General features: G+C 46.5%; 1 protein-coding gene across 1 annotated transcript; it reads right to left on the minus strand.

The window, feature by feature from the left end:
* Positions 1-54: 54 nt before the first annotated feature.
* CFAP53 (cilia and flagella associated protein 53) lies at positions 55-27,267 on the minus strand. The gene is made up of 8 exons (XM_054053672.1): positions 27,201-27,267; positions 25,926-26,155; positions 20,189-20,362; positions 10,809-11,112; positions 6,073-6,291; positions 5,000-5,216; positions 4,384-4,486; positions 55-1,721 (listed from the first exon to the last, which is right to left on the minus strand). The coding sequence occupies exons 1-8, from the start codon at positions 27,246-27,248 to the stop codon at positions 1,484-1,486; spliced, it is 1,533 nt and encodes a 510-aa protein (XP_053909647.1). The 5' UTR covers positions 27,249-27,267; the 3' UTR covers positions 55-1,483.
* Between the last annotated feature and the right edge of the window lie 489 nt (positions 27,268-27,756).

Below are 27,756 nucleotides of genomic sequence, written 5' to 3' on the forward strand. Positions count from 1 at the left end.
GGTCTTCTCCAACCTTAATGATTCTATGACTCTGTGTTTCAGATCAATATTTCTCTACGTGGCCTTTGCAAACAGCTGTGTGGCTTTCTCCACAGACAAAAACCGTTCGTCAACGTGGTGTCTGCTTTTAACCAAGAAGATGAGGCAACTGTGCCAGCAGTTTATTCCTGATTCATTCCAAGAGGTCTGGGAGATGGGACTCCGGTCCCAGCCATTCATCAGCTTCTCTGCATCCATTCACGCTCCCACACAACAAAAGCATAAGAGTCCTGGTACTTGCCAACAGGGAGCGAAGCTGAAAAGGGGAGATAGGGAAGAGGAAGAAGGCAGCAAAGCGCTTAGTGAGAGATGGAAGTTGGAGAAGAAAAGGGTTGGAAAGCAGGGGCTGGAGGAGAGATGGTAGGAGCTGAAAAGCTGAAGAAGGAGAAACATCTGCAGATGAGCAGCAGCAAAGGTTCAAGTGGAAAAATATGAGAAAGAAGATAAAACATTTCTGAATGCCACGAAATCTGTAAGCAAGAAAGGATGTGAGATCATACATGCATTCTGTACTCTCAAAAGCACAGGGGGAAAACTAATGGAATACACACCAGGAAGCAGGTAGAGGGCAGTGCTGTGGGGATTGGGCGATTGCTCCTACCTCTTCTCCTTGTGTCACTAACTGCTCCTCCTGCCTAAAGGGACATCCAGCCATTAAAGGAGGAGCTGAGAGGCCAGTGAGGCCGCATCCCTTCTCTCTGCTGAACCCTTTCCAAGACATTCCTGCTGACATCCAGCCATGAGCTGTGTTGCTCTGTCTTCCAGTGTTGTTGGTGCTCTACCTTCCCACTCTGTGCATTCAGACTATGGCGTTGGTGGTAATCCAAGGCATAGTTGCCATCAAAATTATTAATAATCACCCTTTTTGCAAGAAAAGGATGACTTCAGTCCTCCACCATTAATTCTGTCCAAGCAGTTGTCTCGTGGATGAGCTTTGGGACTCTAGTTCTCCACAGATCGTTCAACAGCTGTGAGAACGTACATACAGCAATATCAGCTCTGAACTGTCCAGCCCACAGTAAAATAGATTCATAGTCCTACACTTAACAAGGGAAATGAAGATGAATCACCAAGTACTTTTTGTCTAAATATAAAAAAAAAGGTTTTGCAAATATGTGCAGTCTGAAAGATGTTTTAATAGCAGTTTGCTGAAACACTTCTACAAAGTTTTCTTTATGCAGATTTTAAAGGACTGCTTGCACTTCGTTCATGCCATAAGGACACATTGGTGTACAGCAGAGAACACATAGTCTCCTTGTATTTAAAATGTCAAACATTTAGATTTGGATCAGTCATTTTGTCAAAGAAAATCCAATACAAGAAAAAAAATAACCTTTAAAATACCACGTTTCTTGTATTTGCCAGGAGAGGAGTCTGCTAACTCAAGTTAGTTACAAGCATCCTTAGAAAATGTTTTTTAAGGCAACCAAATGAGCTAAAAAAATCATTGTAAATGATCTTGAAAGTTACACATTAGTTTTCTTCTCAAAGGATGCGTCTTTGCTAATTTTTCACAAGGCCTTGATAGCATGTCCCGTACCCTCTCTTGGTATGCTCTCTCTTCTGCTAGACGTGATTCATGTTCTTGCTGCTTCTCTTCTTCCTCAGCCTCGCGGGCCTGCTGTCGATCAGCAATTTGAGCCCTGAGTTGCTCTTGGTATTCTCTTCCTTCCTTTGCTTTTCTGGAAATGAAGTGTGGGTAAAAAATAAACCATTATTATTATTATTATTATTATTATTATTATTTAATCTGAGACTAAAGAACCATTCAAAACTCTTATTAGGTACTAAGAATAACTACCACTCTATTAACAAAATGCAGCATTATAAGCTTTCATTCCTCAGAGAATGAATTGCACCCCGTTGGATCCTATAAAGCAGATTGCAAAATCAGTCCTCAACAAATAAACCAGCCGGGGAACAACCCCTTGTGATCTGCATGCCTTCCCTGCCCCTCAGGGCAGTGGTGAGAGGACAGAGCGTTGGTCTTCATCCTTTCTGAGCAGCAAAGGGCCTTGCATTCTGTCTCTGCTTCCTCGTTCTGACGGTACCAACAGTGACTGCCAGCAGAAAAGGCAAGGTGCAGGCTCCTGCTGTGGCTTTTTACTGGTCTTCTCACATGCGTTTGTCAGAAGAAATAATTTTCCATTCTACCTCGAGACCCATGTATTTTCACTGCCCTCTGGAGCAGCAGTGAAGTTTGCCTCTGTGTTCAGGCACTTCTGGATCAAGAGCCACAACAGCTCACACAGGGATGTACAATGCCAACAATCCAGTCAAGACCTAGAATCATAGAATTGTATAGTTGGAGAAGACCTTTGAGATCATTGAGTCCAACTGTACCTGTCCACTAGGAAACCAGATCCCTGAGCACCTCATCTACTCATCTTTGAAATTCCTCCAGGGATGATGACCCTCCCACCTCTCTGGGCAGCCTCTGCCAGTGCCTGAGAAGTGAAGGAATTTTTCCTAATATCCAGTCTAAACCTCCCCTGGTGCAACTTGAGGCCATTCATCTCATCCTATTGCCTGTCACTTGGGAGAAGAGACCACTACCCACCTTACTAAAACCGCCTTTCAGGCAGTTGTAGATGGTGATAAGGTCTCCCCTCAGCCTCCTTTTCTTGAGGCTAAACAACCTTAGGTCCCTCAGGTGCCTGTCATTGGGTTTGTTCTTCAGACCCTTCCCCAGCTCCATTGCTCTCCTCTGGATGTCCTCCAGTACCTCCATGTTCTTGTAGTGAGGGGCCCAAAACTGAACAAAGGATTCGAGATGCAGGCTAACGCAGCAGAGTTGAACCAACCAGAACTTCAGAGGATACCAAATGCCGCCTTTAGTGAAGCATATGCATAACCAAGCCCAGCATGTTTCCTTCAGAAGGGTGAGATCTGTGCCTCAGCCAGGAGGTTCGTACCAATCAAAGCCATCAGAGAACACAACAGATACTCGCTGTGGAAGGAGCTACTCGGTTAGCTCGCACAGGCAGGGGTGGAGAAAGGGCAGAAATACAAAAGGGAAACAAGAAGTGAAATTAGGCCCTTTGCCCCAGGCTTTGCATGACACCCAGAGGAACATTTCAGGTACTGCGTTTAACTACCTGCTCACCCTGAGGGACTGCAAGGCATGGAGAACCCGTGCAGCTGGGGTTACGTGCAGCAGCCTGGTATTCCGGCGGCTGATGGAGTGATTGCTTAAGGGATGTGTGTGGGTGGAGTTCAACAATAAGCCTGAACACACTCGTTCTCCCAGGTAAGGAACAAACTAACCTTTCATTAACCCTCCTCCCCAAACCTCTGCAACTCCTAGTAACAGCTCACAGTATGAGTGGGTGTGTTTAATAAACGCAATGGATGCAAGTCACATGATGGTCCAAAAAGATGAAAACAAAGTCTTTCATTAACAAAACACAACTATTTGTATCATGAGATCAGAATTAGTGATTTGGTACCAATTCCAATATAGCAGGGCTCCTATTGACCAGTTTGGGGCAAAGTCTCTCTGAACAGAAGAAAGCCCACCCAGTGCTCTTAGAGTTATCTGAAAATGAGGATTACCCTGCTCCCAGCTGTTGTGGTTTGAGCTAAAGCAGAATCAGTTTGTGACTTCAGCTCAGTCTCGTCTGAGTAGCTGCATTTTCTGAGAGTTAATGCCTGTGTTCCAGACAGGCTCCTCTCCAGCAGCGACCACACGGGCACTGGGATGCAGAAAGGCCCGGGCTTGTGCTCATCCCTACACAAACCAAGGCTGTCCTGGACCAGGAGGAGCCGTAAGGGAAAGGGGGGAAAAGGGTCACACCTGCAGGGAGAGGCGGGCAGGAGAGGTGACCCCAACCTGACCAACAGAGGATTCCAGCCCATACACCTCATACTCGGGATGAAAACAAGGGATCACGAGGGTCTCTCTCTCTTCTTCGATGGCTGATATCCAGTGAGGACCTCGTCTGTCTGTTTGCCCCTGATCCCAGATCCGTGTGTTCCTGGATCCAGTTCTGAGCTCAGCTCCCTGCTCACCTCAGACCCTATCCCTCGTGTCTGCTCTGCAGCATCTGCGGTGGTGCACAGTCGTGATTGGGGGCTTCCATATATTTTATATATTTTATTACTTCCTTATTATTTTCATAATAATAATTATTATTATTTAATTAAAACTATAATTTTATTTTCCAACCTGCAGGTCTGTTCCTCTCATTTCCTTTTTCTCAGGGGTGGGAGGAAGGCAGGGAATTGGGAGCCCAGCTGCTCAATTTTAGCTGCCAAAATGGGCTGGGCTGGGGCTAAACCGTGACACCAAGTTTAAAACATTGATCTGCAATGAAATGAACCAATGACATAGCAGAAAAATACCTTGCAGATCTCTCTTCTTCCACAAGTTCTAATTCTGTGGCTGCCTCCTCTAATAACTTCCTCTCTTGAGCGAGTTCTTCCTGCTCCTTTGCATTTCTCTTCACTGCAAAACCAAAACAAAAACGCATTTTGAAGGTAACGGCACTGCTAAGCTTGAATAGACAGTGAGGCTGTACTCAAGCCAAGTAGCCTAAATAGCAAGCCTGAGTTTTGTTGCTTCTGAAGAGGCACATGAACAATAGTGAGTGTATTCTCAGCTTATTTGTTTTTCATCCACTCAGAACACAAAAGATTTCACATTCAGAACTTCATAATAATAATAAAATAATTAATAATAACAATATAATTAATAATGAGTGCTTGCTTATGCAATCCATACATTACCAGGCTTTGCCCTGGTGACAGCAAAGGGAAATTAGCGTAAGGAATGCCTGTAGGAGTAAAGTTTCAGAAGTGGATTCAGGGACAGCAGCATTGTTCTCCACTCAACCATACACCCTGTGTGTGCTGGACCAGATCGTCTTCCCAAAGGCAGCAGGTTGTTCTCCCTCTGCCTTTGCCAAGTCTTGCACTCATGCAGTAGGTTTGGTGCAGAAAGCGAGCTGTTCTTACTTACACTTCTCCTCAATCTGCATTTGTCTTGTAGTCAGGACATCTTTCATTAGAAGCCTTCTGCCCTCCTCTTCTAATCGCATTTGCTCAGCCTTCTTGGCCCAAACCTTCTCAATGTCTTCACTGAAGACCTTGTCCACTTCTTTTTCTCGCTGTTTCTCCTCCTCCAGCTGCTGTGCCAGGTATGCCAGGTAAGTCTGTTGTTCCTTCATCAGCTCTTGCTGCAAACACATGGACATTTGGAAATCTGAGTAAATTAGTTCAAAAAAAACATTTAAAATATGAAGAGAAGTGGTTGTTTGCAGACGATGTGAGAACTGGGAGCCTAGAGCTCAATCCCAAGTGCTGTTATGGGGAAAAGCTGTGCAGAATCTTCTTCCAGCACAGGGAGGACGTGGATCTTTTGGAGCTTCTAAATACTTTGAGCCGAGTAATGAATGCAGCTCCTTGCTCTTTCTTATTACCTTGAGATCCATTTTAACCCTGAAGTTGGACAATCTATTTGTTTTAAATTCAGGAAGTGACAGATACATCCATTGTTTCATGGCACCTCCAATATATTTAACGTGAGCTTTTGCATCTATATGAGCATCTATTAAAGATTTAAAGCCGTTTCTTAGTATTAATGAGTTAGAATAAGTTAAATATTTACTTTCCTCCGCAGTTACAAATATTTAATAGCTCAGGTCCATGAAATATAAAACATTTTTCTAACCTCCATTACGTCCTTGCAGTATAAAGATGAAAAAGCTCAGGTGATTTATACAGTGAAATCAGCACAGAGGGACAAGATCCCAGGATTTCCTGAGAGCCCCCTTCTTTTGTCTAGCCTGGTGGCCTTGCTGATTGCAAAGCATACTTTAAAGGACTCACTGTGGTTTTAACAGATAATGGGCTTCTTCAGAGAAGCTGAGCACTGGCAAGAGCAGAATCAACAAACTGTGCAAGAAAAGAATCAACTTGTTCAGAGAAAAGGGCTTGTGTCTGATCCCATTTACACTGTGCAGTTCACTGAGGGCCACAAAATTAGTCTAGATGTTGCCTCACAACTTCACAACGATCACCTTTAGCCCTTACTTTTCTTTTTGTTTTCTCCTTGGTGCATTCCTGGGGTTCCTGAAGGCATTTTTCTAATATCTTCATCTCCAGGGCAAGTTCACCTTGTTTTTCTTCATTAAGACGCTTCTGTTTTTCCTGTGCTGCACTAAGCAACGTATCCCTACATTCCTTCTGCTTCTGTCGTTTCTCCATCTTAAGTTGTTCATGTTCCAGCTTAAGCAGTTGCTTCTGTTCTTCCTACAATGGTAAAAAATACCCAGGTTGTAAAATCATTACACGACTTCAAACCAAGTGGTGGCAAGAATTAGTTTAATTGGAACACTGAAGAGTGAAGATAAATATTTAAAGCCTTTCTTTCTGACATTAGAGAATTAGTGTAATCCTTTAGACTCATTAAAGCATAAACATTTTAGCATATCATGCATGAGAATTCAGGATTTTCTCTTTAATTATTACGTGCACTTCAATACCAAAACACTGGAATGCCTCATGTACTCCAAATGTTTCAAGCAGTGGACAGAATCGTCTCTTTAGAGACGATCTTTAGATACCATTGCAGCACATATGATCTACATCCAAGTCTTCACGTGCAGCCACAACCACTAACCAATGACAAAGCCATGTGTTCCTCTTGTTTCTGCATGTAATATCTGTCCTGTGTCTGTGCTGGATGTTCAGAGCACTGTATCCCTGGTTGGACATAAGGGTGCACAAAGTAAACAATTGGATCCTTATATTCTGATAGGCAGTTATTGAATCTCCATGTCCTCAAAGCAGTCCACTTTATATTGGAAAGAATGGAAAAATGGGCAGTAAAGATCAGTTCTTAAGAAAGAAACAATCAAAAAGGTTGTGCAAGGTTCTGCACCAGGGTCAAGGCATTCCGCTGTTTCAATACATGGTGGAAGATGACGTGATTGGGAGCAGCCCTGAAGGGAAGGACTTGGGGTGCTGGGGGTGAGAAACTCCACATAAGCCAGCAACGTGCACTCACAGTCCAGAAACCAACCGTATCCTGAGCTGCATCCAAAGCAGTGTGGCCAGCAGGGAGGGAGGGGATTCTGGCCCTCTACTCCACTCTGGGGAGACCCCACCTGGAGTCCTGTGTCCAGTTCTGAAATCCCCAGCAGAAAAAGGAGATGGAACTGTTGGAATGGGTCCAGAGGAGGCTATGAAGGTGATCTGAGGGTTGGAGCACCTCTTCTAAGAGGACAGGCTGAGAGAGTTGGGATTGTTCAGCCTGGAGAAAAAAAGGCTTTGGGGATACCTTAGAGCTGCTTCCAGTACTGAATGGGGCTCCAGGAAAGCTGGGGAGGGGCTTTCTCCAAGCACCTGAAATGATAGGATGAGGGGGGATGGCTTTAAATTGGAAGGGGGAAGATTTAGATTAGATCTTAGGAAGAAATTCTTCATGCTGAGGGTGGGGAGGCCCTGGCCCAGGTTGCCCAGAGCAGTGGTGGCTGCCCCATCCCTGGAGGAGCTGGATGGGGCTTGGAGCCCCTGATCCAGTGGGAGGTGTCCCTGCCCATTGCAGGGGGTTAGAACTGGATGGACTTTAAGGTCACTCCCAACTCAAACTATTCCATGATTCTATGATTCGAGCCACAGAACAAGTAATCAAAAAAAACTTCAGCAGGAAACACAGAAGAAAGTAGAAATATTAACAGTTAGCAGTTGACTGGGCAAGCTGGCACATGTCTTAGGCTGAGTTTTGATGTGAGTGAGGTTGTGTGAGAGTAGCCAAGGATAGGATCCATGGTGCTTATTCTATGGAAGTTTATACAATGGAGTAACAAAACATTGCAAATGTACAAAGAACTTGTTACCAACAATCCATCTGCAAAGCAGGACCGAAGTGTGACAACAGAAACTCATCTGGCACGTGAGAGACTATATCTAGAATAACTTCATTTCATCACCTTCTCAAGAAATCACAACTCTTTAAGGGAGAGAAAAGAAAGGGGGGGGGGGGGAAGGCAGCTCATGTAGGTAATGCAAACTGCTATTTCTGTTTTGTCATCCAGCCTGAGACATCCTGATTCACACATACAGTCTATTGTGGCACAGGTACAAAAGTTTTGCTTCACTAAATAAACTATTTCCATTGCAACAACCACAATAAACCATTATACACAGAGACAACTAGCTGTCCATAGCGTGTCCTTCACCCAGATGGAACCCCTGATCATTAGAGGCTACCAACTCTGTGCTGAGAAACTTGTAATGAGGCCATCTGCCACATCCCTTTTCTGCTGAAAAAGGATTACATCCTGTTTTCAACACAGCAAACTCTCCTTTATGGACCCTTTGAAGAAAGCTTTTTTCCAGAGGCTAAACCACTTCACCAGAAATTTATCTCCTTGACAGAGCCCAAGGCAGCTGTCCTCGAGGGAAGCTACAAAGTCTTCTACTCCAATAGCATTTTTCTGAAAGGGCCTGTTAAATAGAAGTGTTCTTTGCCTGGGAGGTTTGGCAGCACCTTAAAGGTTGTTGAAAGAACATAATTTTATTCTGCATGTTTTTACATAACTGAAATATTACAGCCTAGCTAGGAATAAGGGCTCCACTCTTTTACAGTCAGCATTTTCACAGCTTTAGATTTATTATTATCATTATTTTCAAAAAGTAGTAGAGTGTATGTCTTGCCAACGCCAGTTTCCAGTGCCTAAGAGTACCCTGAGTGATCATTAAATAGTGGCAAAATGAGAATCAAATCTGAACAAACAGTCTCCCATAACTCAGTGAACATTAACAGCTAGTGTTGTGGTTTGAGCTAAAGCAGAATCAGTTTGTGACTTCAGCTCAGTCTTGTCTGAGTAGCTGCATTTTCTGAGAGTTAATGCCTGTGTTCCAGACAGGCTCCTCTCCAGCAGCGACCACACGGGCACTGGGATGCAGAAAGGCCCGGGCTTGTGCTCATCCCTACACAAACCAAGGCCGTCCTGGACCAGGAGGAGCCGTAAGGGAAAGGGGGGAAAAAGGTCACACCAGCAGGGAGGGGCAGACGGGAGAGGTGACCCCAACCTGACCAACAGAGGATTCCAGCCCATACACCTCATACTTGGGATGAAACTGCGAGATCATGAGGGTCTTGCTCTCTCTTCTTCGACAGCCAGTGTCCAGTGAGGACCTTGTCTGTCTGTTTGCCTTTGATCCCGGATCTGTGCGTTCCTGGATCCAGTTCTGAGCTCAGCTCCCTGCTCACCTCGGGCCCTTTCCCTCATGTCTGCTCTGCAGCATCTGTGGTGGTGCACAGTCATGGAGGGCTGGGGACACGACTCCATATATTTGTACATATTTGATTATCTTCTTATCATTTTATTATTATTACTATTTCATTAAAGCCACAGTTTTAGTTTCCAACCTGCAAGTCTTTTCCTCTAATTTCCCTTTCCTTTTTCTCTGGGAATGGGGAAAGGAATTGGGAGCCCAACTGCTCGGTTTTAGCTGCTGAAACTGGCCAGGCCAGGGCTAAACTGTGACAGCTAGCAAGATCCGTTAAAGACAGCACAACTACAGCAAGTCTACACCAGTCAAGGACAGAGGAAAAAAAGAGAGTTGGTGGCCAGAAGCGCTGCGCCAAGGTATCCAAATGCCTCCCATGATGTGACACCCAGCGGCTGCCAGCACTATTAGATGGGAGCATTTAGGCACTGTTTGCTAGTTTGTTCAAAAAAAGCATGTAGATTCTGAAATTCCCGCAGTTGTGGCATAAGCAGTTGGAAATTTTCACATAAACACGTCTCTTCTCATATGTGTCAGGGACCTGAGTGCAACAACAGGCTCTGCAACCTCTCCCCCAGGGGCCTGGCTGCTTGTGCTCACAGGCAGCTCCGACATGAGCCTTGGATCAGAGAGCTGGGAAAGAGTGGTGCAAGAAAGGGCTGAGAGGAGTCACTTGGGAGCTGTAGTTAGGCTGATTCTCACCCTGGGTGCCTACGTGAGCTACACTGCAGGTAAGCCTGCACCTGAGGTTGTTTCTGACCCAGACCTGCTGACCTGGCTTCCTGGCTTCATCCTGGACTTCATGGAATCACAGAATCAAGGAATGGTTTGGGTTGGAAGGGACCTTAAAGATCACCCAGTTCCAAACCCCTGCCATGAGCAGGGACACCACCCACTGGATCAGGTTGCTCAAGGACCCATCACTACAGACCTGCCTGAACTGTTAGAAGATCTCAGTTACTGTCAACAGTCTTGCTTTGCTCCATTCCTTTGGAAATGTGGGTCTCCTGTTGGGAGAGATAACACACCAACCCTGCTGTCACCTCCAGCTCCTGGCTTGCCTACCCCTCTGGGCTCGGTGCTTCCTCCCAGGGCACCTTCCATGCTGGTTAAACAGTAAGTGACATCTTGTGATGGTTAAGCAGCTATCATGGCCTGGGATCTGGTGTTCCGCTTTACAGCTGGGAAGCAAGACTCTCTATCTATCACAGAGGAAACTCGGAATCAGAAAGTTGCAAAGATGTCTGAGAAAAGCTTAAAAACATTTCCATTTCCCACAAAGACTCTGAGAGGCTTTGAATGCCCAGATCCTTTACAATGCTAAGTTTCAAAAGATGCATTTCCCTCTGTAAACATGAATGCATTTGCCACTGCTCTGGAAAAGAGGCTTAGCATAATAGGACAGTCTCGGATACTAATGGAATCAGTGAAGATACAAAAAAAGGCATGGATTAATCTAAATGTCTAGTAAGCCTATCATTAGGAGGGCCTTACAGAATATGCTGAATGGAGAATGATATGTAAATTACCAACAATCGAGCCTCTTCCTCCTTCAAGCGCTTTGCCTCTTCTTTGTGAACATTCAGCATCGCTACCTGAGAACTGAGTGTATTCAGGATTTCCCGGTTCTGTTCTGTGAATTTCTGCATGGCTGCCACCTCCCGCTTTTCCTTTGCCAGCCTATCCTCTTTCCAGAGCTCTGCAAACATCTGCTCCTCCTTCTTCTGTTGCTTTTTCAGTTCCTCCTTCAGAGCTAGCTGGGCCAGCCGATCTTCACACAATTCCATCTGATGCTGTTTCATCAACTGTATACGAAGCTCCTCGCATTGTTCCCTTAAAGGCAACAAAGAAGTTAAGAAAACAGTTTCAAACTAAAGGTCTGGAGGTGCATGATAGATGGAGACTCCCAGCTCATAACTACTCAGAGGACTGCACCTCAGGATGACAAGTTCATAGAATCACAGAATGTTTTGGATTGGAAGGGACCTCAAAGCCCATCCAGTTCCTCTGCCATGGGCAGGGACACCTCCCACTAGATCAGGGGCTCCAAGCCCCATCCAACTGGTGTTAAACACCTCCAGGGAAGGGGCAGCCACAACTTTACTGGGCAGCCTGGGCCAGGGCCTCTCCACCCTCAGCATGAAGAATTTCTTCCTAATGTCTGATCTAATTTATCCCCCTTCCAACTTAAAGCCATTCCCCCTTGTCCTATCACGCCGTGCCCCTGTAAGTCCCTTCCCAGTTTTCCCGGAGCCCCTTTGAGTACTGGAAACTACTCTAAGGTCTTCCCAGAGCCTTCTCCAGGCTGAACAACTCCAACTCTCTGAAATCTAGGCTGCACAGCTGAACAGGAAACACTAGAAATTTATTATTTTGTTTAACGAAGTTTAGTAGGATAATTTGGAGAAGATAAAAAGTCAAACAGGTAGCACAGCTTTCAATACTCATTTACTCACTGCACTTCAGTAAGCAGATATTTATCTTCAGTTGAAGAACATGCCGCTATTTAGAAAGTCTCCTTTTACTTTTACAAAGCACTACTGAGATCAACACGTGCTAGCAAACTGTTTAATTTAAGCAATATACAAACATTTAAATCCTGTTCTATAAGGATGTAGACTTTCACAAAATCAAGATGTGGAATGAGCAGACAACAATGAAGATCTACAAGTGTAAAGATCAAAAAGCTCTAAAGAAGCTTTTTGTGACAAACACAAAAAAATGGAACCATCTTCTCCACGTTATTGCAATGCTATTTAGGAGTTCGTAGCTGATATGAGAAGATGATAAAATGATCATAAAAGAATGGCAATGCAGCTGGTGAAGAGGCTGGATAACAAGTCTTATGAGAGGTGGCTGAGGGACCTGGGGTTGTTTAGCCTGTTTAGCTGAGTGGAGACCTTCTCACTGTCTACAACTGTCTGAAAGGAGGTTTTAGTGAGGTGAGTGTTAGTCTCTTCTCTCAAACGACAGGTGATGGGACGAGAGGAAATGGCCTCAAGCTGCACCAAGGCAGGTTCAGATTAGATATCAGGAAAAATTTCTTCACCAAGAAGGTTCTCAGGCACTGGCAGAGGCTGCCCAGGAGGTGGTGGAGTCTTCATCCTGGACTGTTTTAAAAGATGGGTAGATGAACTGCTCAGGGATCTGGTTCAGTAGTGGACAGATACAGTTGGGCTCAATGATTTCAAAGCTCTTTTTCAACTAAGCAGTTCTACGATTCCATGATATCACTGACTGAATCTTGAAACTTGGCACAGCAGCAGTACTTACCATACAATGTGAAATACAATTACTTTGTACAACACTGGCAATCCTGTGTAACAAAAATATTACATTTTCATCAAGCATCTACCTCATAGCACTATCAGACTCCACATCAGGATTTCATTTTCGTAACTACAGCAATGAAACAAGATACGAATTAATTCCATTGCCTAGGATTTGAGGTTTTTTATTTAAAAGCAAAATTAAGTTTGCCAACTGTAAAAGTATATATTTGGTGGTTTGCTCTTTCATGTTCTGTGTCTCTGCTAAGGATCTGTCTTCACTTTTCGAAATCATTCCTAAGTCCAATAGCTGCTCTGTCCATCTAAGCCCACCTCTGCAAAGTCCAGCAAAATCCCCCACTAACTCTGGCTTGGGAACCAAAAGTGGGAGGGGAAAGACAGAAAGATGGTTATAGAACATGTTCTGACCTGTAACAGTGAAACAAGACTCAGCTCGATTGCTTCACTCAGTATGAGTGGACACGTGTTAAACTAGAGACATTTCCTAACCCTGGGTCAGAAAATGTCACTGTGCAAAAGTGAACAGCGAGTGAACATCACTTTTCTTGTGAAACTGAAGAAACCCCAATGAAAACTTCTAATTATTGACTGAGGCTGATAGTGAAGAGATCCTAAAGATCCAGTCTGTGCTGAAAGGAACCTGCCTGTTGTCAGTAGAAGAAGTGAAAGAAAAAATTACAGAGATCCTCAACAGCTATTCAGAAAGTGATCTGTGGAATTGCTTCGGACATTGGCAGCACTGGATGCAATCGTTTGTCAGCTCAGAAGGGAACTGTTCTGAAGGTGATCGCATTTTCTTAATTTGTTGGCTTTAAATTGGAAAGGGAAGATTTAGATCAGGCATTACAAAAAAATTCTTCGCGATGAGGGTAGGGAGGCCCTGGCCCAGGTTGCCCAGAGCAGTGGTTGCTGCCCCATCCCTGGAGGGGTTCAGGGCCAGGTTGGATGGGGCTTGGAGCCCCTGATCCAGTGGGAGGTGTCCCTGCCCATGGCAGGGGGTGGAACTGGATGGGCTTTGAGGTCCCTTCCAACCCAAACCATTCTGTAATTCTATGAAATAAAAAGAGTTGCAGGCACAGTCTCAGTATTTTGTGTCACACGTCATATATTCCCCGATCTGGGTTTCAGGTACAGAATTAACAGGAGTGTTATTTTCCATCAGGGGCCACAGGTTCTCAGCTCCATGCAGGCTACAGAAATGATGCAAATTTAGCCTCTCCCTGAGGTCAGTAGCTATATAAACTGGCAATGATGCAAACAGGGAAAGAGTTAATCAACACAGGATGCGATGGGTGGTCTGTAACTCATTTCTGCCCTAAAACTAGCAAGATTATGCTATAGAATAATTGCTTCTTTACCTGACACTGCTCCCTCACCACCTCCTGCCCATCTCCTCCCAACAAGCACCACATGAGTGCAGCTACTGGTATCATTAATATGTGATTGAGGCAATTACCAGTGTGTAATAATTATGTGTAGGCTTATAAGATCTTCCAAAGCTTTACCAACAGAACTCCATGCTAAGCCAGCCTGATAAATATTACTTAGGGCTTATAAAACTGCAAAGACCATTTCCTGGAATAGCTCTCCTCCAGCTCAGAACCGGCTGAACAAGCTGCTGACAGACAGAAGAAGTGACAGTGCCGAAAGCCAGCCTGACCCTGTTCTCAGTGCTGCAGTGAGAGCCACCCAACCAGTCGAACTTACAGCAAAGCAGTGGAAAATTGGAGCTGTGGCTGCAGAGGGGAAGGATTGCTACACCTTGCTCTCCCTTGGTGCTGCAGGAGCGAGGCACAGCCAAAGGACACAATGCTTGACCTGTAATTTCATGCAGAAGCAGAGGCCTTGCCAGACTGTCTCCCTGTTTGCTGCCTCACATTGCAGCTGTACACTTCAGGGGCCAAAAGCATCTCTCTCCTCATCCTCTACTCATGAAACACCTAATGCTATGGAGGCTGTAGTGAAAGGTGCCACACACTATACACAAACAATAAAAGGGAAAGCAGTGCCAGTAAAAAAGAAAGTCTCATTCTACTCGATATCCAGAAGGCATTTCTCACCTCTTAACTGTTCCTGACTGAGGAGAAACAACAGTAACCTGTTAGACCCCTTTCATCAACACCAAGTCACATAGAATGGTTTAGGTTGAAAAAGACCTTAAAGATCATCGAGTCCAACCGTCGATCCAGCCCTGCCAAGCCCGCCACCAGACCATGTCCTCAAGTACAACATCTACTCATCTTTTAAACACTTCCAGGGATGGAGACACCACCATCTCACTGGCCAGCCTCTTACAGTGCTTCACCACTCTTTCAGCAAAGACATTTTTCCTAATATCCAACCTAAATTAACTTCCTTGTATGAGACTGGAACCTCCACTGGTTGTCCCAACAATGAAAGCAGAATACAGCATAGCAGCATATGTGTCGTGAGCCAGAGCATGCTCCACGAGGTGCTCCTGCCCTCAAGCAGGTGAACAAACACACTACATCATTACTCATTTTCTACATTTTAACACTGGGATCTACCTTCCAACTTCTGCCAGTTGTGATTACAGACTACAGTGCTAATTAGTATTCATGATAGAGGTATTTTTAGATGGTCTGAGGGACGTATGCCTTCTTCAGTTGTTTCTACTCTGAGGTTGGGATGGATCTTTGAGTGGATCCATGGAGATGTACACTGGGGAACAGGCTTTGGGGCATGGTGACCAGGTTCAAAGTCAGGTTGGATAGGGCTCTGAGCAACATGATCAAGTTGAAGGTGTCCCTACTCACTGCAGGGCAGGCGCAGACTGGATGACCTTCATGGTCCCTTCCAATCCAAATCATTCTGTGAAATATGCCTTTATTAAGATTTGACATCTTACACCACTAGAAATAACTGTATTCCCTTAACACAACAGGTTCAAAGTTCTCTCAACAGTGAAGGAATAAAGAATTACTTATTCTTTTTCATGATTATAAACTAATCTGAATTTAATTGAATTCTCAGAGGGGCAGAGAAGTTAAATAAAATTTCAGCATGGTTAGAATTTTAATAGAAAATAACCCTGTAATTGCTTGATTTCATCAAAATAATTCCTTCAAAGCAGCTTTCACAGCAACCTATAAACATCTGCTCCCCCAGATGGCTGTTTTTCTTCCTTGCTTTGCTATCCTAAGCCTCTTAACACTAAAATTGTGCCTGCGCGTAGCCACTTCCCAGAGACAGAAACTGCATTTATCCCCCTCTCCCAGTTATTTATTCATTTTGCAGCCACAGTACAAAGTTGCTGTGAAAACAACATTCTCTGTGTGGATGCTTCTGATGTTATCCCAAGAAAGAGGATATAATGTGCTTTATGCAAATGGTAAGACATTGCCATTTTCTTTAAAGACACCAATGATGAACAGGCCCTCGGGCTGAAGACAGCTAAGTAACTTTTCATATTAGTTGTAGCCCTTCATGAAAATTAATTCCAAAGGGACTCTGGTGGTCCAAGGACTGCACCCTCTGTCACCTTCCAACAAAGGACTCTCCCTGGCTAACATCACTACTGAGAAGCTATTAAACCCAAACCCTCAGGCTACACCTCCAAGTCCAGCCCACACGGCTGGTAACAGAGCTGCATTTAGTACCCTGGAGTAATGTACGGGAGCACTGTACACTACTTGCGCTTCTATAAATCTGGGGAGGGGCTCTTGGTCAGGGAGTGCAGGGATAGGATGAGCGGAGAAAGGTTTTCAGCTGAAAGATGGGAAATTGAGATGAGAACTTAGGAAGAAATATTCTCCTGTGAGGGTGGGGAGGCCCTGGCCCAGGTTGCCCAGAGCAGTGGTGGCTGCCCCATCCCTGGAGGAGTTCAAGGCCAGGTTGGATGGGGCTTGGAGACCAAGCCACTCCATGATTCTGTACCTCAGGGTTGAGAAACTGTACCCGCAAAAATGTTTAGCATTTTGCCTAAAGTTGAGAGAAATTAAACAAGTCTTTACTAGGTTTCAGAAAGACATTCACAATAGTTGTAAACTTATAGCAAAGAGAAATAGAAAACCACATGTCTATCCACTTGTTCCTGAAACAACCTCCCAGGGATGTAGCATTGTGCCCCAGAGCAACTGCCTCCAAAGGGGGGTGTGCAAGTATCATAATCATAAAATCACAGATTCACAATGTTGTTTGGTTTGGAAGGGACCTGAAAGCCCATCCAGTTCCACCCCCCCTGCCATGGGCAGGGTCACCTCCCACTGGATCCGGTTGCTCAAAGCCCCATCCAACCTGGCCCTGAACATCTTCACTCCTCTGGGCAACCTGGGCCAGGGCCTTCCCACCCCCAGCATGAAGAATTTCTTCCTGATGTCTGATCTAAATCTTCACCCTTCCAATTTAAAGCCATTACCCACTGCCACATCACTTCATGCCCTCATAAAAAATCCCTTCTCAGCTTTCTTGTCGGCCACCTTCAGGTACTGGAAGACAATGCACTGGGATGCAGGAAGGAAATTTGGATTCTACCATTAATAAATAACACATAAAATAAAAACTGTGCTTATTTCGTCTTTACCTCACCTTCTTTGAACTTCTGTTTTTGCATACGTTTTATAGTGGACATAATATAATGCTAAGTTAGCATAGGTATTTAATTTATAAATAAGTAAACATCTTGAGAGCGAGTGTTAAACTTTTTTTTACTGATAGGAGTGCACAATCAAAGCGTTTTGGAGACCAGTGCCCTAGAGGGGAGGTTGTGACATAGTCACAGGTTTCTGGTTGTGGATCTTAAATTAAGTGTTGGTCTCCTGAGCAGCAAAGCCTGCTCTCAGATCTCTGCATAGACCAGGATGGTTTAAGAGGATGAACAACAGCTAATAGCAGGCAAAAAACGATTTGGGTCTACTTAAACAGAGAAATATGTTCAGATCCAGATCCAGAAGTTACTAATCTAATCATAATCAATCACAACAGTGCAGACTTCCTTTCTCACTGGAGAAACACAGATAATAAAAGGCATTAAAATATTATTAAGCATAAACATGAAGTAAGCTACCTGGTTTTTGAAGGGGAGATCAACAGACAGCTGAACTGTTGTCAGCTGGTGCTATAAAGTTGTTTAGTTTTAATAGGGCCCTTAATTTAAAAGTAGAAAGAGGCAGAGCTAGAGGAACAGAGTGAGGAACTGACTACAGTAACATATTTCCATCACAACAGGACAGGCACAGAGAAGGACTCTGCACTGTACGATGAAGATTCATTTGCAAAGGTACTCAGAGGTTGCCACTCACAACAGCTGTGAAGAAAGATGATTTCACTGCCTCTAAATCCTCTGACATACTGTAGCCAGCAGACTATCACCTAGTAAAGCTCCAGCAATGCTTTTTAATGGGACAACACTTTTTAATCTAAGAGCAGAATGGGAAAAGTAGAAGCATGATGAGAGAGGTCCTGTGAGAGTGAGTGAACCACAAATCAACAGAGCTGTACAGGAAAGAAAAAGGACCTCAGACATTAAGGCAGGCAGCTGCAAGCATGGTAGTCCATGTATATATCACCAGATAAGGTTCACTGGTGGGATTCATTTTGCCATTAAATATCTAAATTCCAACAGGAACCTCATCAATGTGGTCAGTGGAGGCTGGGGAGCAGTTCAGCTGCAGACCAGTACATGCCTCCTTTACGGTGCCATTAGGTGCCTTTAACTGTCCTGATCTCCATGAAGATCATCCAAGTAGAACAGGATTTCAGATCCTCAGTGTATATAAAGATACCAAAACTTAGAAACCCACCATTAGGTGTCTAAATCACAAGCTGAATCTCTTCTCCTTGGCAAGTTAGACAAGTTACAAGTACAAAACAAAAGGCACTGCAGCAGCATCTTCTCTGAACAATGATAAAAGTGAATTTTAACCACTTCATGTGATGAGTAGAGGACAAACTAGGAACTCTGAGTTGTGAGCATTGATTTTAAAGCCAGCCTGTGAAATTAGAAGCACGTATACTGCCTTAATGCCTGCCTTAGTCCACAAACCCCACAACCCCACATTTGATAAACCAATATTTATCTGTGAAATCAGTTAATTAGAGTTCATGCACAAGTGAAAACAAGTGTTTATTTTTATCTCCACCTTCTGTGCACTGAGAAGCAGGTGCTGTGGATTTCCGGAGCACTGTGGAAAGAGATAATTCAAATGGTTACAATTAAATTACGTTAGTATTATTTTGATCCCTTCCTCAGAAAACCAGATTTCCAAGAACTGAACAAGTCTGATTTCATGCCAAGGCCTCAGGGCTTGATAAGCACCTGCAAATCTTCATGACTTCAAAAGACACTGTCAAGCTCCGTATCCAGGAAGACTTAGCACAGAACTTCAGGTTGGAGTAAAACCATAGCTGTGGCTGGTACTCTTGAAAAAGATGGTGTTGGTTGACAGTGGCTGAACATGATCCAGCAGCGGCCCAGGTGGCCAAGGCGGCCAACAGCATCCTGGTCTGGATCAGGAACAGTGCGACCAGGAGGAGCAGGGAGGGGATTGCACCTCTGGACTTGGCACTGGTGCGGCCACACCTCAAATCCTGGGTTCAGTTTTGGGCCCCTCACTGCTATAAAGACATTGAGGAGGTGTAGCACTTCCAGAGAAAGGGAACGAAGCTGGTGGAGGGGCTGGAGAACACAGGTTATGAGAGGAGGCTGAGAGAGCTCGGGCTGTTTAGCCTGGAGAAAAGGAGGCTGAGGAGAGACCTCATCACTGCCTACAACTACCTGAAAGCAGATTGCAGTGAGGTAGGTGTTGGTCTCTTCTCTCAAGCAACAAGAGGTAGGATAAGAGGAAATGGCCTCAAGTTGCACCCAGGCACATAAAGGTTGGATTTTTCACTGAAAAGGTTCTCAGGCACTCACAGAGGCTGCCCAGGGAGGTGGTGGAGTCCCCATCCTTCGAGGTGTTTAAAAGACAGGCAGATGAGGTGCTCAGGGATCTGGTTTAGTATTGGACAGGTACAGTTGGGCTTGATGATTTCAAAGGTCTTTTCCAACCAAGCAATTATGATTCTACGAGAACTACATAATAAATAAAAACATTGTCTTTTTTTATACAATCTTAACTGTGCCAGGATCTTCAATGCAGGTTAATAAGCATGATTCAGGCCAAATTAACCTTCCATGAGTCCTTTTCACTACAGTAACAGAAAGCTGAAACAGAACTATATGCCATAGGGGTGCTCACCCAGGACAAGGAGTTTCACACTACGGTTGGGAGAACATTTTCATGCTATATTAACACTTAAATCAAACAATAGAGACAGTACAGTTCTCTGTATCTGTTGACTTCATCTCTAGTAATGAAAATTATTCTCATCCTCTTTTCTGAGCACTACAGTGTTGGAGATTCAGATCCCTGGTCTTAAAAGGCTGCACCCTTCATCAAAGCTCAGAAAGAGCCCGTTCTCTGATCCACTGCACCACAATATAGCTGAGGCCTTTCAGCTTCTGGCAAAGCTCACACCCCTCTATCCAAACCCCCTTCATTTGTTTTGTTCTATCATTTCAATCACACTCATCTTTCCTTCCTCAGTTTATTTTTGTCACCTTCCTGTTAAATTGCCTCTTTGTACTTACTTAACCCAAGTTCTATTTTAAAAGATACCTGAATTGCTGCTCTCGTTTCTCAGCTGCCAGTTGTTGTCTTTCCCTTTCTCTCTTCTCTTTCAGCAGTTTCGCTCGTATCCTCATCTTCTCTTGTTTCTCCAGCACTGTTTCTTCAAGTGATGCCATCTCAGTGAAGTACCTACTCTCCTCAGCCTCCAGAAGCTCACGGAGCCTGTAATGAAAACATTTAAATAAAAGCTTCTGTTGAGTGATAAAGTTAATATGAGCTCAAAATGCGTATTTGGCTCCTTTCAATGCTTCTTGCAAATGTCAAAGAAAGGAATATCCAAGGGAATATTAAATTTTAACTCAGGGACCTCTTCTGGTGTGCCCACTCTCATGGTGAAGCAATTCTTCCTAATATCCAGCCTAAATCTGCCCCTCTCCAGTTCATACCCATTCCCCCTGGTCCTATCCCCACAAGCCTTAACGAATAGTCCCTCTCCAGCCCTCCTGTAGGCCCCCTTCAGGTACTGGCATGTCATTCTAAGATCTCCTCTGAGCCTTCTCTTCTCCAGGCTGAACAGGCCCAACTCTCTCTCAGCGTGTCCTCATAGGGAAGGTGCTCCAGCCCTCCAATCATCTTTGTGGCCTCCTCTGGACCCTTTCCAACAGATCCATAGCCTTCTTACGTTGAGGATTCCAGAACCGGACACAGGACTCCAGATGAGGTCCCACAAGACAGGAATAGAGGGGCAGAATCCACTCCCTCACCCTGCTGGCCACACTGCTTTTGATGCAGCCCAGGACACGGTTGGCCTTCTGGGCTGCCAGCACACACTGCTGGCTCATGTCGAGCTTCTCATTGACCAGCACCTCTGGTCTGCAGGGCTGCTCTCAATCACATCATCCCCCATCGTGTACTGAAAACGGGGATTGCCCCAATCCAGGTGCAGGACCGTGCACTTGGCCTTGTTGAACCTCATGAGGTTCTCACAGCTCCACTTCTCCAGCCTGTCCAGTTCCCTCTGGATGACATCCCGTCCTTTTGGTGTGGCAACTACACCACTCAGCTTGGTGTCATCCGCAAACTTGCTGAGAGTGCACTCAATCTCACTGTCAATATCATTGATAAAGATATTAAACAGCACTGATCACAGCACGGACCCCTGAGGAACACCACTCATCATGGATCTCCATCTGGACTCTGAGCCATTGACCACTACTCTTTGAATACGACCATCCAACCAGTTTCTCATCCACCTTACCGTCCACCCAGCAAATCCATATCTCTCCAGCAGCCTGGGCTGCAGTTGTGGTGATAAGGTCTCCCCTAAGCCTTCTCCTCTCAGGGCTGAACAAATCCAGTTCTCTCAGCCTCACCTCGTATGGAAGGTTCCCAGGTCCTCCGATCACCCTTGTGGCCCTTCTCTGGACCCTCTCCAGCCTGCCCCCACCTTTTTTTGTATTGAGGAGACCAAAACTGGATGCAGAACTCCAGGTGTAGCCTGCCAAGAACTAAGTGGAGTGGGATGACGACTTCTTTATCTCTGCTGGTGATGCCCTTATTGATGCTCCCCAGCATCCTGTTGGCCACCCTTGCTGCTGCAGTGCACTCTTCACTCATGTTGAGCCTGTGTCCACCAAGACCCTCAGGTCCTTTTCCACAGAGCTGCTCTCCAGCCAAGTGGAACCCAGTCTGAGCTGCACTCCAGGGTTGTGCATTCCTGGGTGCAAGACCTCACATTTTATCTCCATTGAACTTCAAAAGGTTCCTGCTAGCCCACTCTTCCAGCCTGTCCAGGTCTTGGAGGGTAGCTCTTCCCTCTAGAGTGTCAACGTCCCCACTCAACTTGCTGTCACCTGCAAAATTCATCATGGCGCTCTTGATCCCAATAGCCAAGTCACTTATGAAGATATTAAATGGTGTTGTGCCCAATATTGATCCGTGGGGGACCCCGCTTGTGTCTGGTTGCCAGTCTGAGAAAGGACTATTTACCACCACCCTCTGGGTATGACCTGTCAGCCACTTCCTCGCCCACTGCACAGACTACTTCTCTGGGCCATAGCGCATCAGTTTCTCTAGGAGGAGGCTGAGAGGAACCATGTGAAAAGCCTTGGCAAAGTCCAGATAGACAATATCTACTGCTCATCCCACATCAACCAACTGGGTTGTAGAAGACAATCAGCTTTATCAAGCATGATCCGCCCCTAGTGAATCCATGCCAGCTTTTCCCAGTCACATGCTTCAATCCCTCATTAAACAAATTCTTCTAATTTCCACACTACATTTGTCACCAGGTGATATTAATTCAATCTTGTAGTACTGTTATTCTTCAGGGTAATTCCACCCTGGCATTTACCACTCTTCTCTACACATCTACAACTATATCTTCTCTCAAACTACCTTTTGTTACTTCAGCATCACTCCGTAAATCACTTCAACCTGAAAACTGGCTGGATGGCTGGTCCCAAAGAGAGGTGGTGAATGGAGTTAAATCCAGTTTGAGAGCAGACACAAGCGGTGTTCCCGGGGCTCAGTGCTGGGTCCGCTCAATGTCTTTATCCATGATCTGGATCAGAGGATTGAGTGCTCCCTCAGTCAGTTTGCAGATGACACCAGGTTGGGCAGGAGTGCTGATCTGCTCGAGGGCTGGGAGGCTCTGCAGAGGGACCTGGACAGGCTGCGTCCATGGGCTGAGACCAATGGCGTGGGCTTCAGCAAGGCCAAGTGCCATGTCCTTGGGACACAACAACCCCCATCAACACTCAAGGCCTGGGGAAGAGTGGCTGGAAAGCTGCTTGGCAGAGGAGGACCTGTGGGAGTTGGTTGACAGAGGCTGAATATGAGCCAGCAGTGGCCCAGGTGGCCAAGAAAGCCAACGGCATCCTGGCCTGATTCAGAAACAGTGTGGCCAGCAGAGCAGGGAGGTGACTGTGTCCCTGGACTCAGTACTGGTGAGGCTGCACCTCGAGTACTGTGTTCAGTTCTGGGCCCTTCACTACAAGGATATTGAGGGGCTGGAGCGCACCCATAGAAGGGGAACAGATCTGGGGAAGGGTCTGAAGAACGAGGGTTACGGGGAGGCTGAGGGAGCAGGGGCTGTTTAGCCTCCAGGAAAGGAAGTTGAGGGGAGACCTTATCACTGTCTACAACTGCCTGAAAGGAGGTTATAGTGAGGTGGGTGCTGGTTTTTTCTCTCAAGTGACAGGCAATGGGACGAGAGGGAATGGCCTCAAATTGTGCCAGGGGAAGTTCAAACTGAGTATTAGGAAAAATTTCTTCACTGTAAGTGTTCTCAAGCACTGGCAGAGGCTGCCCAGGGAGCTGGTGGCGTCCACATCCCTGGAAGTGTTTAAAAGACAGGCAGACGAGGTGCTCAGAGATCTGGTTCAGTAGTAGGCAGGTATGGTTGGACTTGATGATCTTAAAGGTCTTTTCCAACCAAGTGATTCTAGGATTCTGTGATCTTTGATGAGGAAATAATGTCAAATTGGCAATTTTTGAACACACCACCATTTACCTCTCTATTAATCCCCGTAGTAAGAAACATGAGGCTAAGAAATCCAGAAACTCATTAATTCCATTCGGAATGCCACAGTGGCCTCTGGGAAACTACTCTCACTTTTATGGAAAGCTATGCCCAGACATTGCATGAGCAGTAATGTGATGGACCTGCACCAGCACTGCTGGTGGGAGTCACAGCAGCAAAGCCAAACACCTAATTCTGGAAACAGAATTGCACTCACATCACCACGCTCTGAGCTAAGCCTCCCTGCAAAGACAGCAGGAGAATCTTCAGCAGCTGAATAAGAACAAACCACAGGAAATTCCACAAAGATCCTGCACGTGGGGAGGAATAAGCCCATGCATTGGTAAGGGGGGCAGATAGCATGGGAAGTGGCTCTGCAGAAAAGGACCTGAGGGTGCTGGCAGAGAATGATCAGAACACGATCCAGCAATGCACCCTCGTGGCAAAGGAGGCCAACAGCACCTCGGGCTGCACCAGGAAAAGCACTGACAGCGGTCAAAGCAGATCCTTCCCCTCAGCACAGATCAGACCTCATCCGGGGGTGCTGGGACCAGTTCTGGGCTCCCCAGTACGAAAAAGACACAGACATAGCGGAGCAAGCCCAGTGAAGGGCCACCAAGGTGATAAAAGTACTGCAGTGCCTCTCCCGGAAGAAGATTCTCTCCTAGATATGTCTCTATAGTGAGATCTGGGACAGTTAAGCCTGGAGAAAAGAAGATTTGGAGGGGCTTTTATCAATGTACATAAATATCTGCAGGGAGGGAATGCAGTAAAGAGAGGCAGCTTCTCCTGAGCAGTGTCCAGTGACACATCAAAAGGCAACGGGCACAAATTAAAACATGCGACATTCCACCCAAACACAGAAAAATGCTTCTTTTTTCACTGTGAGGGTGGTCACATACTGGAATGTGCTTCCCACACAGCTGGCAGAATCTCTCTGTGTGGGGATAAGCAAAACCCAAATGGACACAGTCCTGGGCAGCCTGGTCTAGGTGACTGTAGGGGTTCCGGCTACGTGACCCCCAGAGATCCCTTCCAGCCTCAGTGATCCTGTGCAACTGGTGTACAATTCCTGTCCTGTGAAGACATCAGATTTGGATACCAAACCAGTGGCCTTTGCAGCTCCAAAGTCACTTAACATGAAGGCGCAACTGAGAAATTAAACCCTTATTACTTGTCATGCCTAAATATTAACTTGATTAAATCCTCAGTTATGGCAACAATCAGAGCTTCTGGTACTTTTGTCAAAGCACTCTTTAAAAATCAAGCAAAGAAAGCGCTATAATACTACTTTTACCTTGTGTTTGGCAGACAAGGCTCTAAACAATATCAAACCATACTGGAGACCATCTCTAGTGACTCATGAGTACTAGTAACGAGACCCCAAATGCTGCTGTTTGCTCTACATGGCTGCTTCACCACCAATTAAGCATGCCCATGCCTTCTTTTACGATGAATAACAAATGCCTGGCAGAGACGGATCTGGGGGTGCTAGCTGACAGCAGCTCAACGTGAGCCAGCAGTGGCTCATGTGGCCAACGGCATCTTGGCCTGTATCAGAAACAGCGTGGCCAGCAGGAGCAGGGAGGTGATTGTGCCCCTGGACTCGGCACTGGTGAGGCCACACCTCAAACTCTGGGTTCAGTTTTGGGTCCCTCACTCCAAGGACACTGAGGGGCTGGAGCGCATCCAGAGGAGGGAATGGAGCTGGTAAAAGGGCTGGAGAACAAGGGTTATAAGGATCAGCTGAGGGAGCTAAGGTTGTTTAGCCTAGAGAAAAGGAGGCTGAGGGGAGACCATATTGCTGCCTATAACTGCCTCAAATGAGGTTGTGGTGAGGTGGGGGTTGGTCTTTTCTCCCAAGTGACAGTGATAGGATGAGAGGAAATGGCCTTAAGTTGTGCCAGGGGAGGTTCAGATTGGACATGAGGAAATATTCCTTCACCAAAAGGGTTCTCAGGCACTGGCAGAGGCTGCTCAGGGAGGTGGTGGAGTCCCCATCCCTCGAGGTGTTTAAAAGACAGGCAGACGAGGTGTTCAGGGATCTGGTTTAGTAGTGGACAGGTACAGTTGGACTGGATGATGTCAAAGGTCTTTTCCAACCAAGAAGTTCTATGATTCTATGAAAACCATGCCACAATGCAGAGTGTAACACATAGAGCTGCACTCAAGACAAGTGTTTTTCCCATAATCATTCCCTTAAGCACATAGTTAAGCTGCAAACAGTAGGGTAGACATTGGTATCAGCCTCTTGTTCGCTACCTTTTTCGTCTCTCATCAGTCCCTGCCAAGAGTTCCTGCATTGTTGCATCCACCCTTCGCTGTGCCGTGTTGTGCAGCCATTTCTGATCACTGCGATGCTGCCACTCATGGACGCTGTGATAGTGGCTGTAGAGCTTTAGGAAATCAGTGTATTTTTGAAGTTCGTCGGCTTTCTGTCTGCTGGCCAAGAGAGACCTCTCAAGCCCTTGTCCTTTAGACAGATTGGTTCTCTGTAAAAGAAATCATGGATCAGTGGTGAAAATATAACCAGCTATTCTGTGTGGTTTTTCAGTTGAATTCATGATCATATCAGTGATACAGGAAAAATCTTGCCAGCACTCACACACCACACAGAGTCACACTCAGCAGAGACTTCATCTTCCAAGACCAAGGTCCAGATGCAGCAAGTCGCTCCAGTGAACCAACAGGTACCCCTTTTGACTCTCTTTTCCACATACTCAGCCTCTCATGTTTTGCTCCATAATGAAGATTTCAGACCTTGACTTCTGCCACAGAGCAGGTTTATTTCAGCTCCAGATGTCTCAAACCTTTCCCTGTCCACACAACAGGGTGTTCATGTCCCCTGTTGTGTGTTCACACCCACCGAACACATGTTCGCGCACACGTAACCTCTCCGTCCATGCCCTGTGCACCTCCTCACACATCCAAAAGGAGCAACCTTGGCCGCAGAGGCACAGATGGGGTCTAAGGGTACTGGGCTCCCTCAGCACCCTGCAAGTGGTTCTGCCAGGTCCCTAAGGGCACCAGAAACATAACTTGTCTTCCAGAACCCTCAGAACATCAGGAACCCCGCAACACGTCTTGATGGGGCTCTTAGGGCACCGGGAATCCTGCAACCAGTCACTTGCAGGGTATCAGGAATCCCCAGGAACCATCCAACTGCTTCTTCCAGGGCCCTCAGGGCACCAGAAACCCCACAACCGACACTCCGAGGCCCTCGGAGCCCAAGAAACTGGTCCCTCCGGGGCACGAGGAACCCCAGGGAGAACCACAACCTGTCCCCACAAGGGCCCTTGTGTGAAGGCAGTGTGAGCTCCTGGGAACCCCGCAAACGGTGCCCTGAGGGCTGTGGGAGCCCCGAACCCGGCACTCAGGGCCCTCGGGGCTGTGGGAGCCCCGAACCCCACGCACGGTGTCCCCGCGGCTCTCAGGGCAGCGGGAGCTCCGGCCCCGGCCCCGGCCCCGGCCCCGGCCCCGGCCCTGCCCCGCACAGCCCCACTCTCCACGGCCTCGGGGCGGGACGGTCCCGCTCACCTCGCGGCCGCGACGCCGAGAAGCCATTGCCGCGGCACCCGTTGCCATGGCGCCCGGGACGCGCCGGAAATGGTCGAGGCGGAAGTGGTGCCTCCGCCGGAAGTGCATGCCAAGCAGGTCAAATGGCGGCGGCATCTGTTGCCATGGTGGCGGGAGTGTGCCGGAAGTGGGGGTGTGAGGGCGGCCCGGGGCGGCCTTGGGAGCAGAGAAACTGACAGTGCGAGTTACTTAGGCTGTCATAGTCATGGAATGGTTTGGGTTGGAAGGGACCTTAAAGCCCACCCAGTCTCACCCCCTGCCATGGGCAGGAACACCTCCCACTGGATCAGGGGCTCCAAGCCCCATCCAACCTGGCCTGGAACCCCTCCAGGGATGGGGCAGCCACCACTGCTCTGGGCAACCTGGGCCAGGGCCTCCCCACCCTCAGCGTGAAGAAATTCCTCCTCATGTGTGGTCTAAACCCCTGCCCCTGTCCAATTTTAACCACTGTCCCTATCACCATGAGCCTTTGTGAACAGCCTCCCCCGGCTTTTTTGTAGCCCCTTGCAGGTACTGG

The sequence above is a fragment of the Cuculus canorus genome, chromosome Z (assembly GCF_017976375.1).
Source record: "Cuculus canorus isolate bCucCan1 chromosome Z, bCucCan1.pri, whole genome shotgun sequence".
Taxonomy (NCBI): domain Eukaryota; kingdom Metazoa; phylum Chordata; class Aves; order Cuculiformes; family Cuculidae; genus Cuculus; species Cuculus canorus.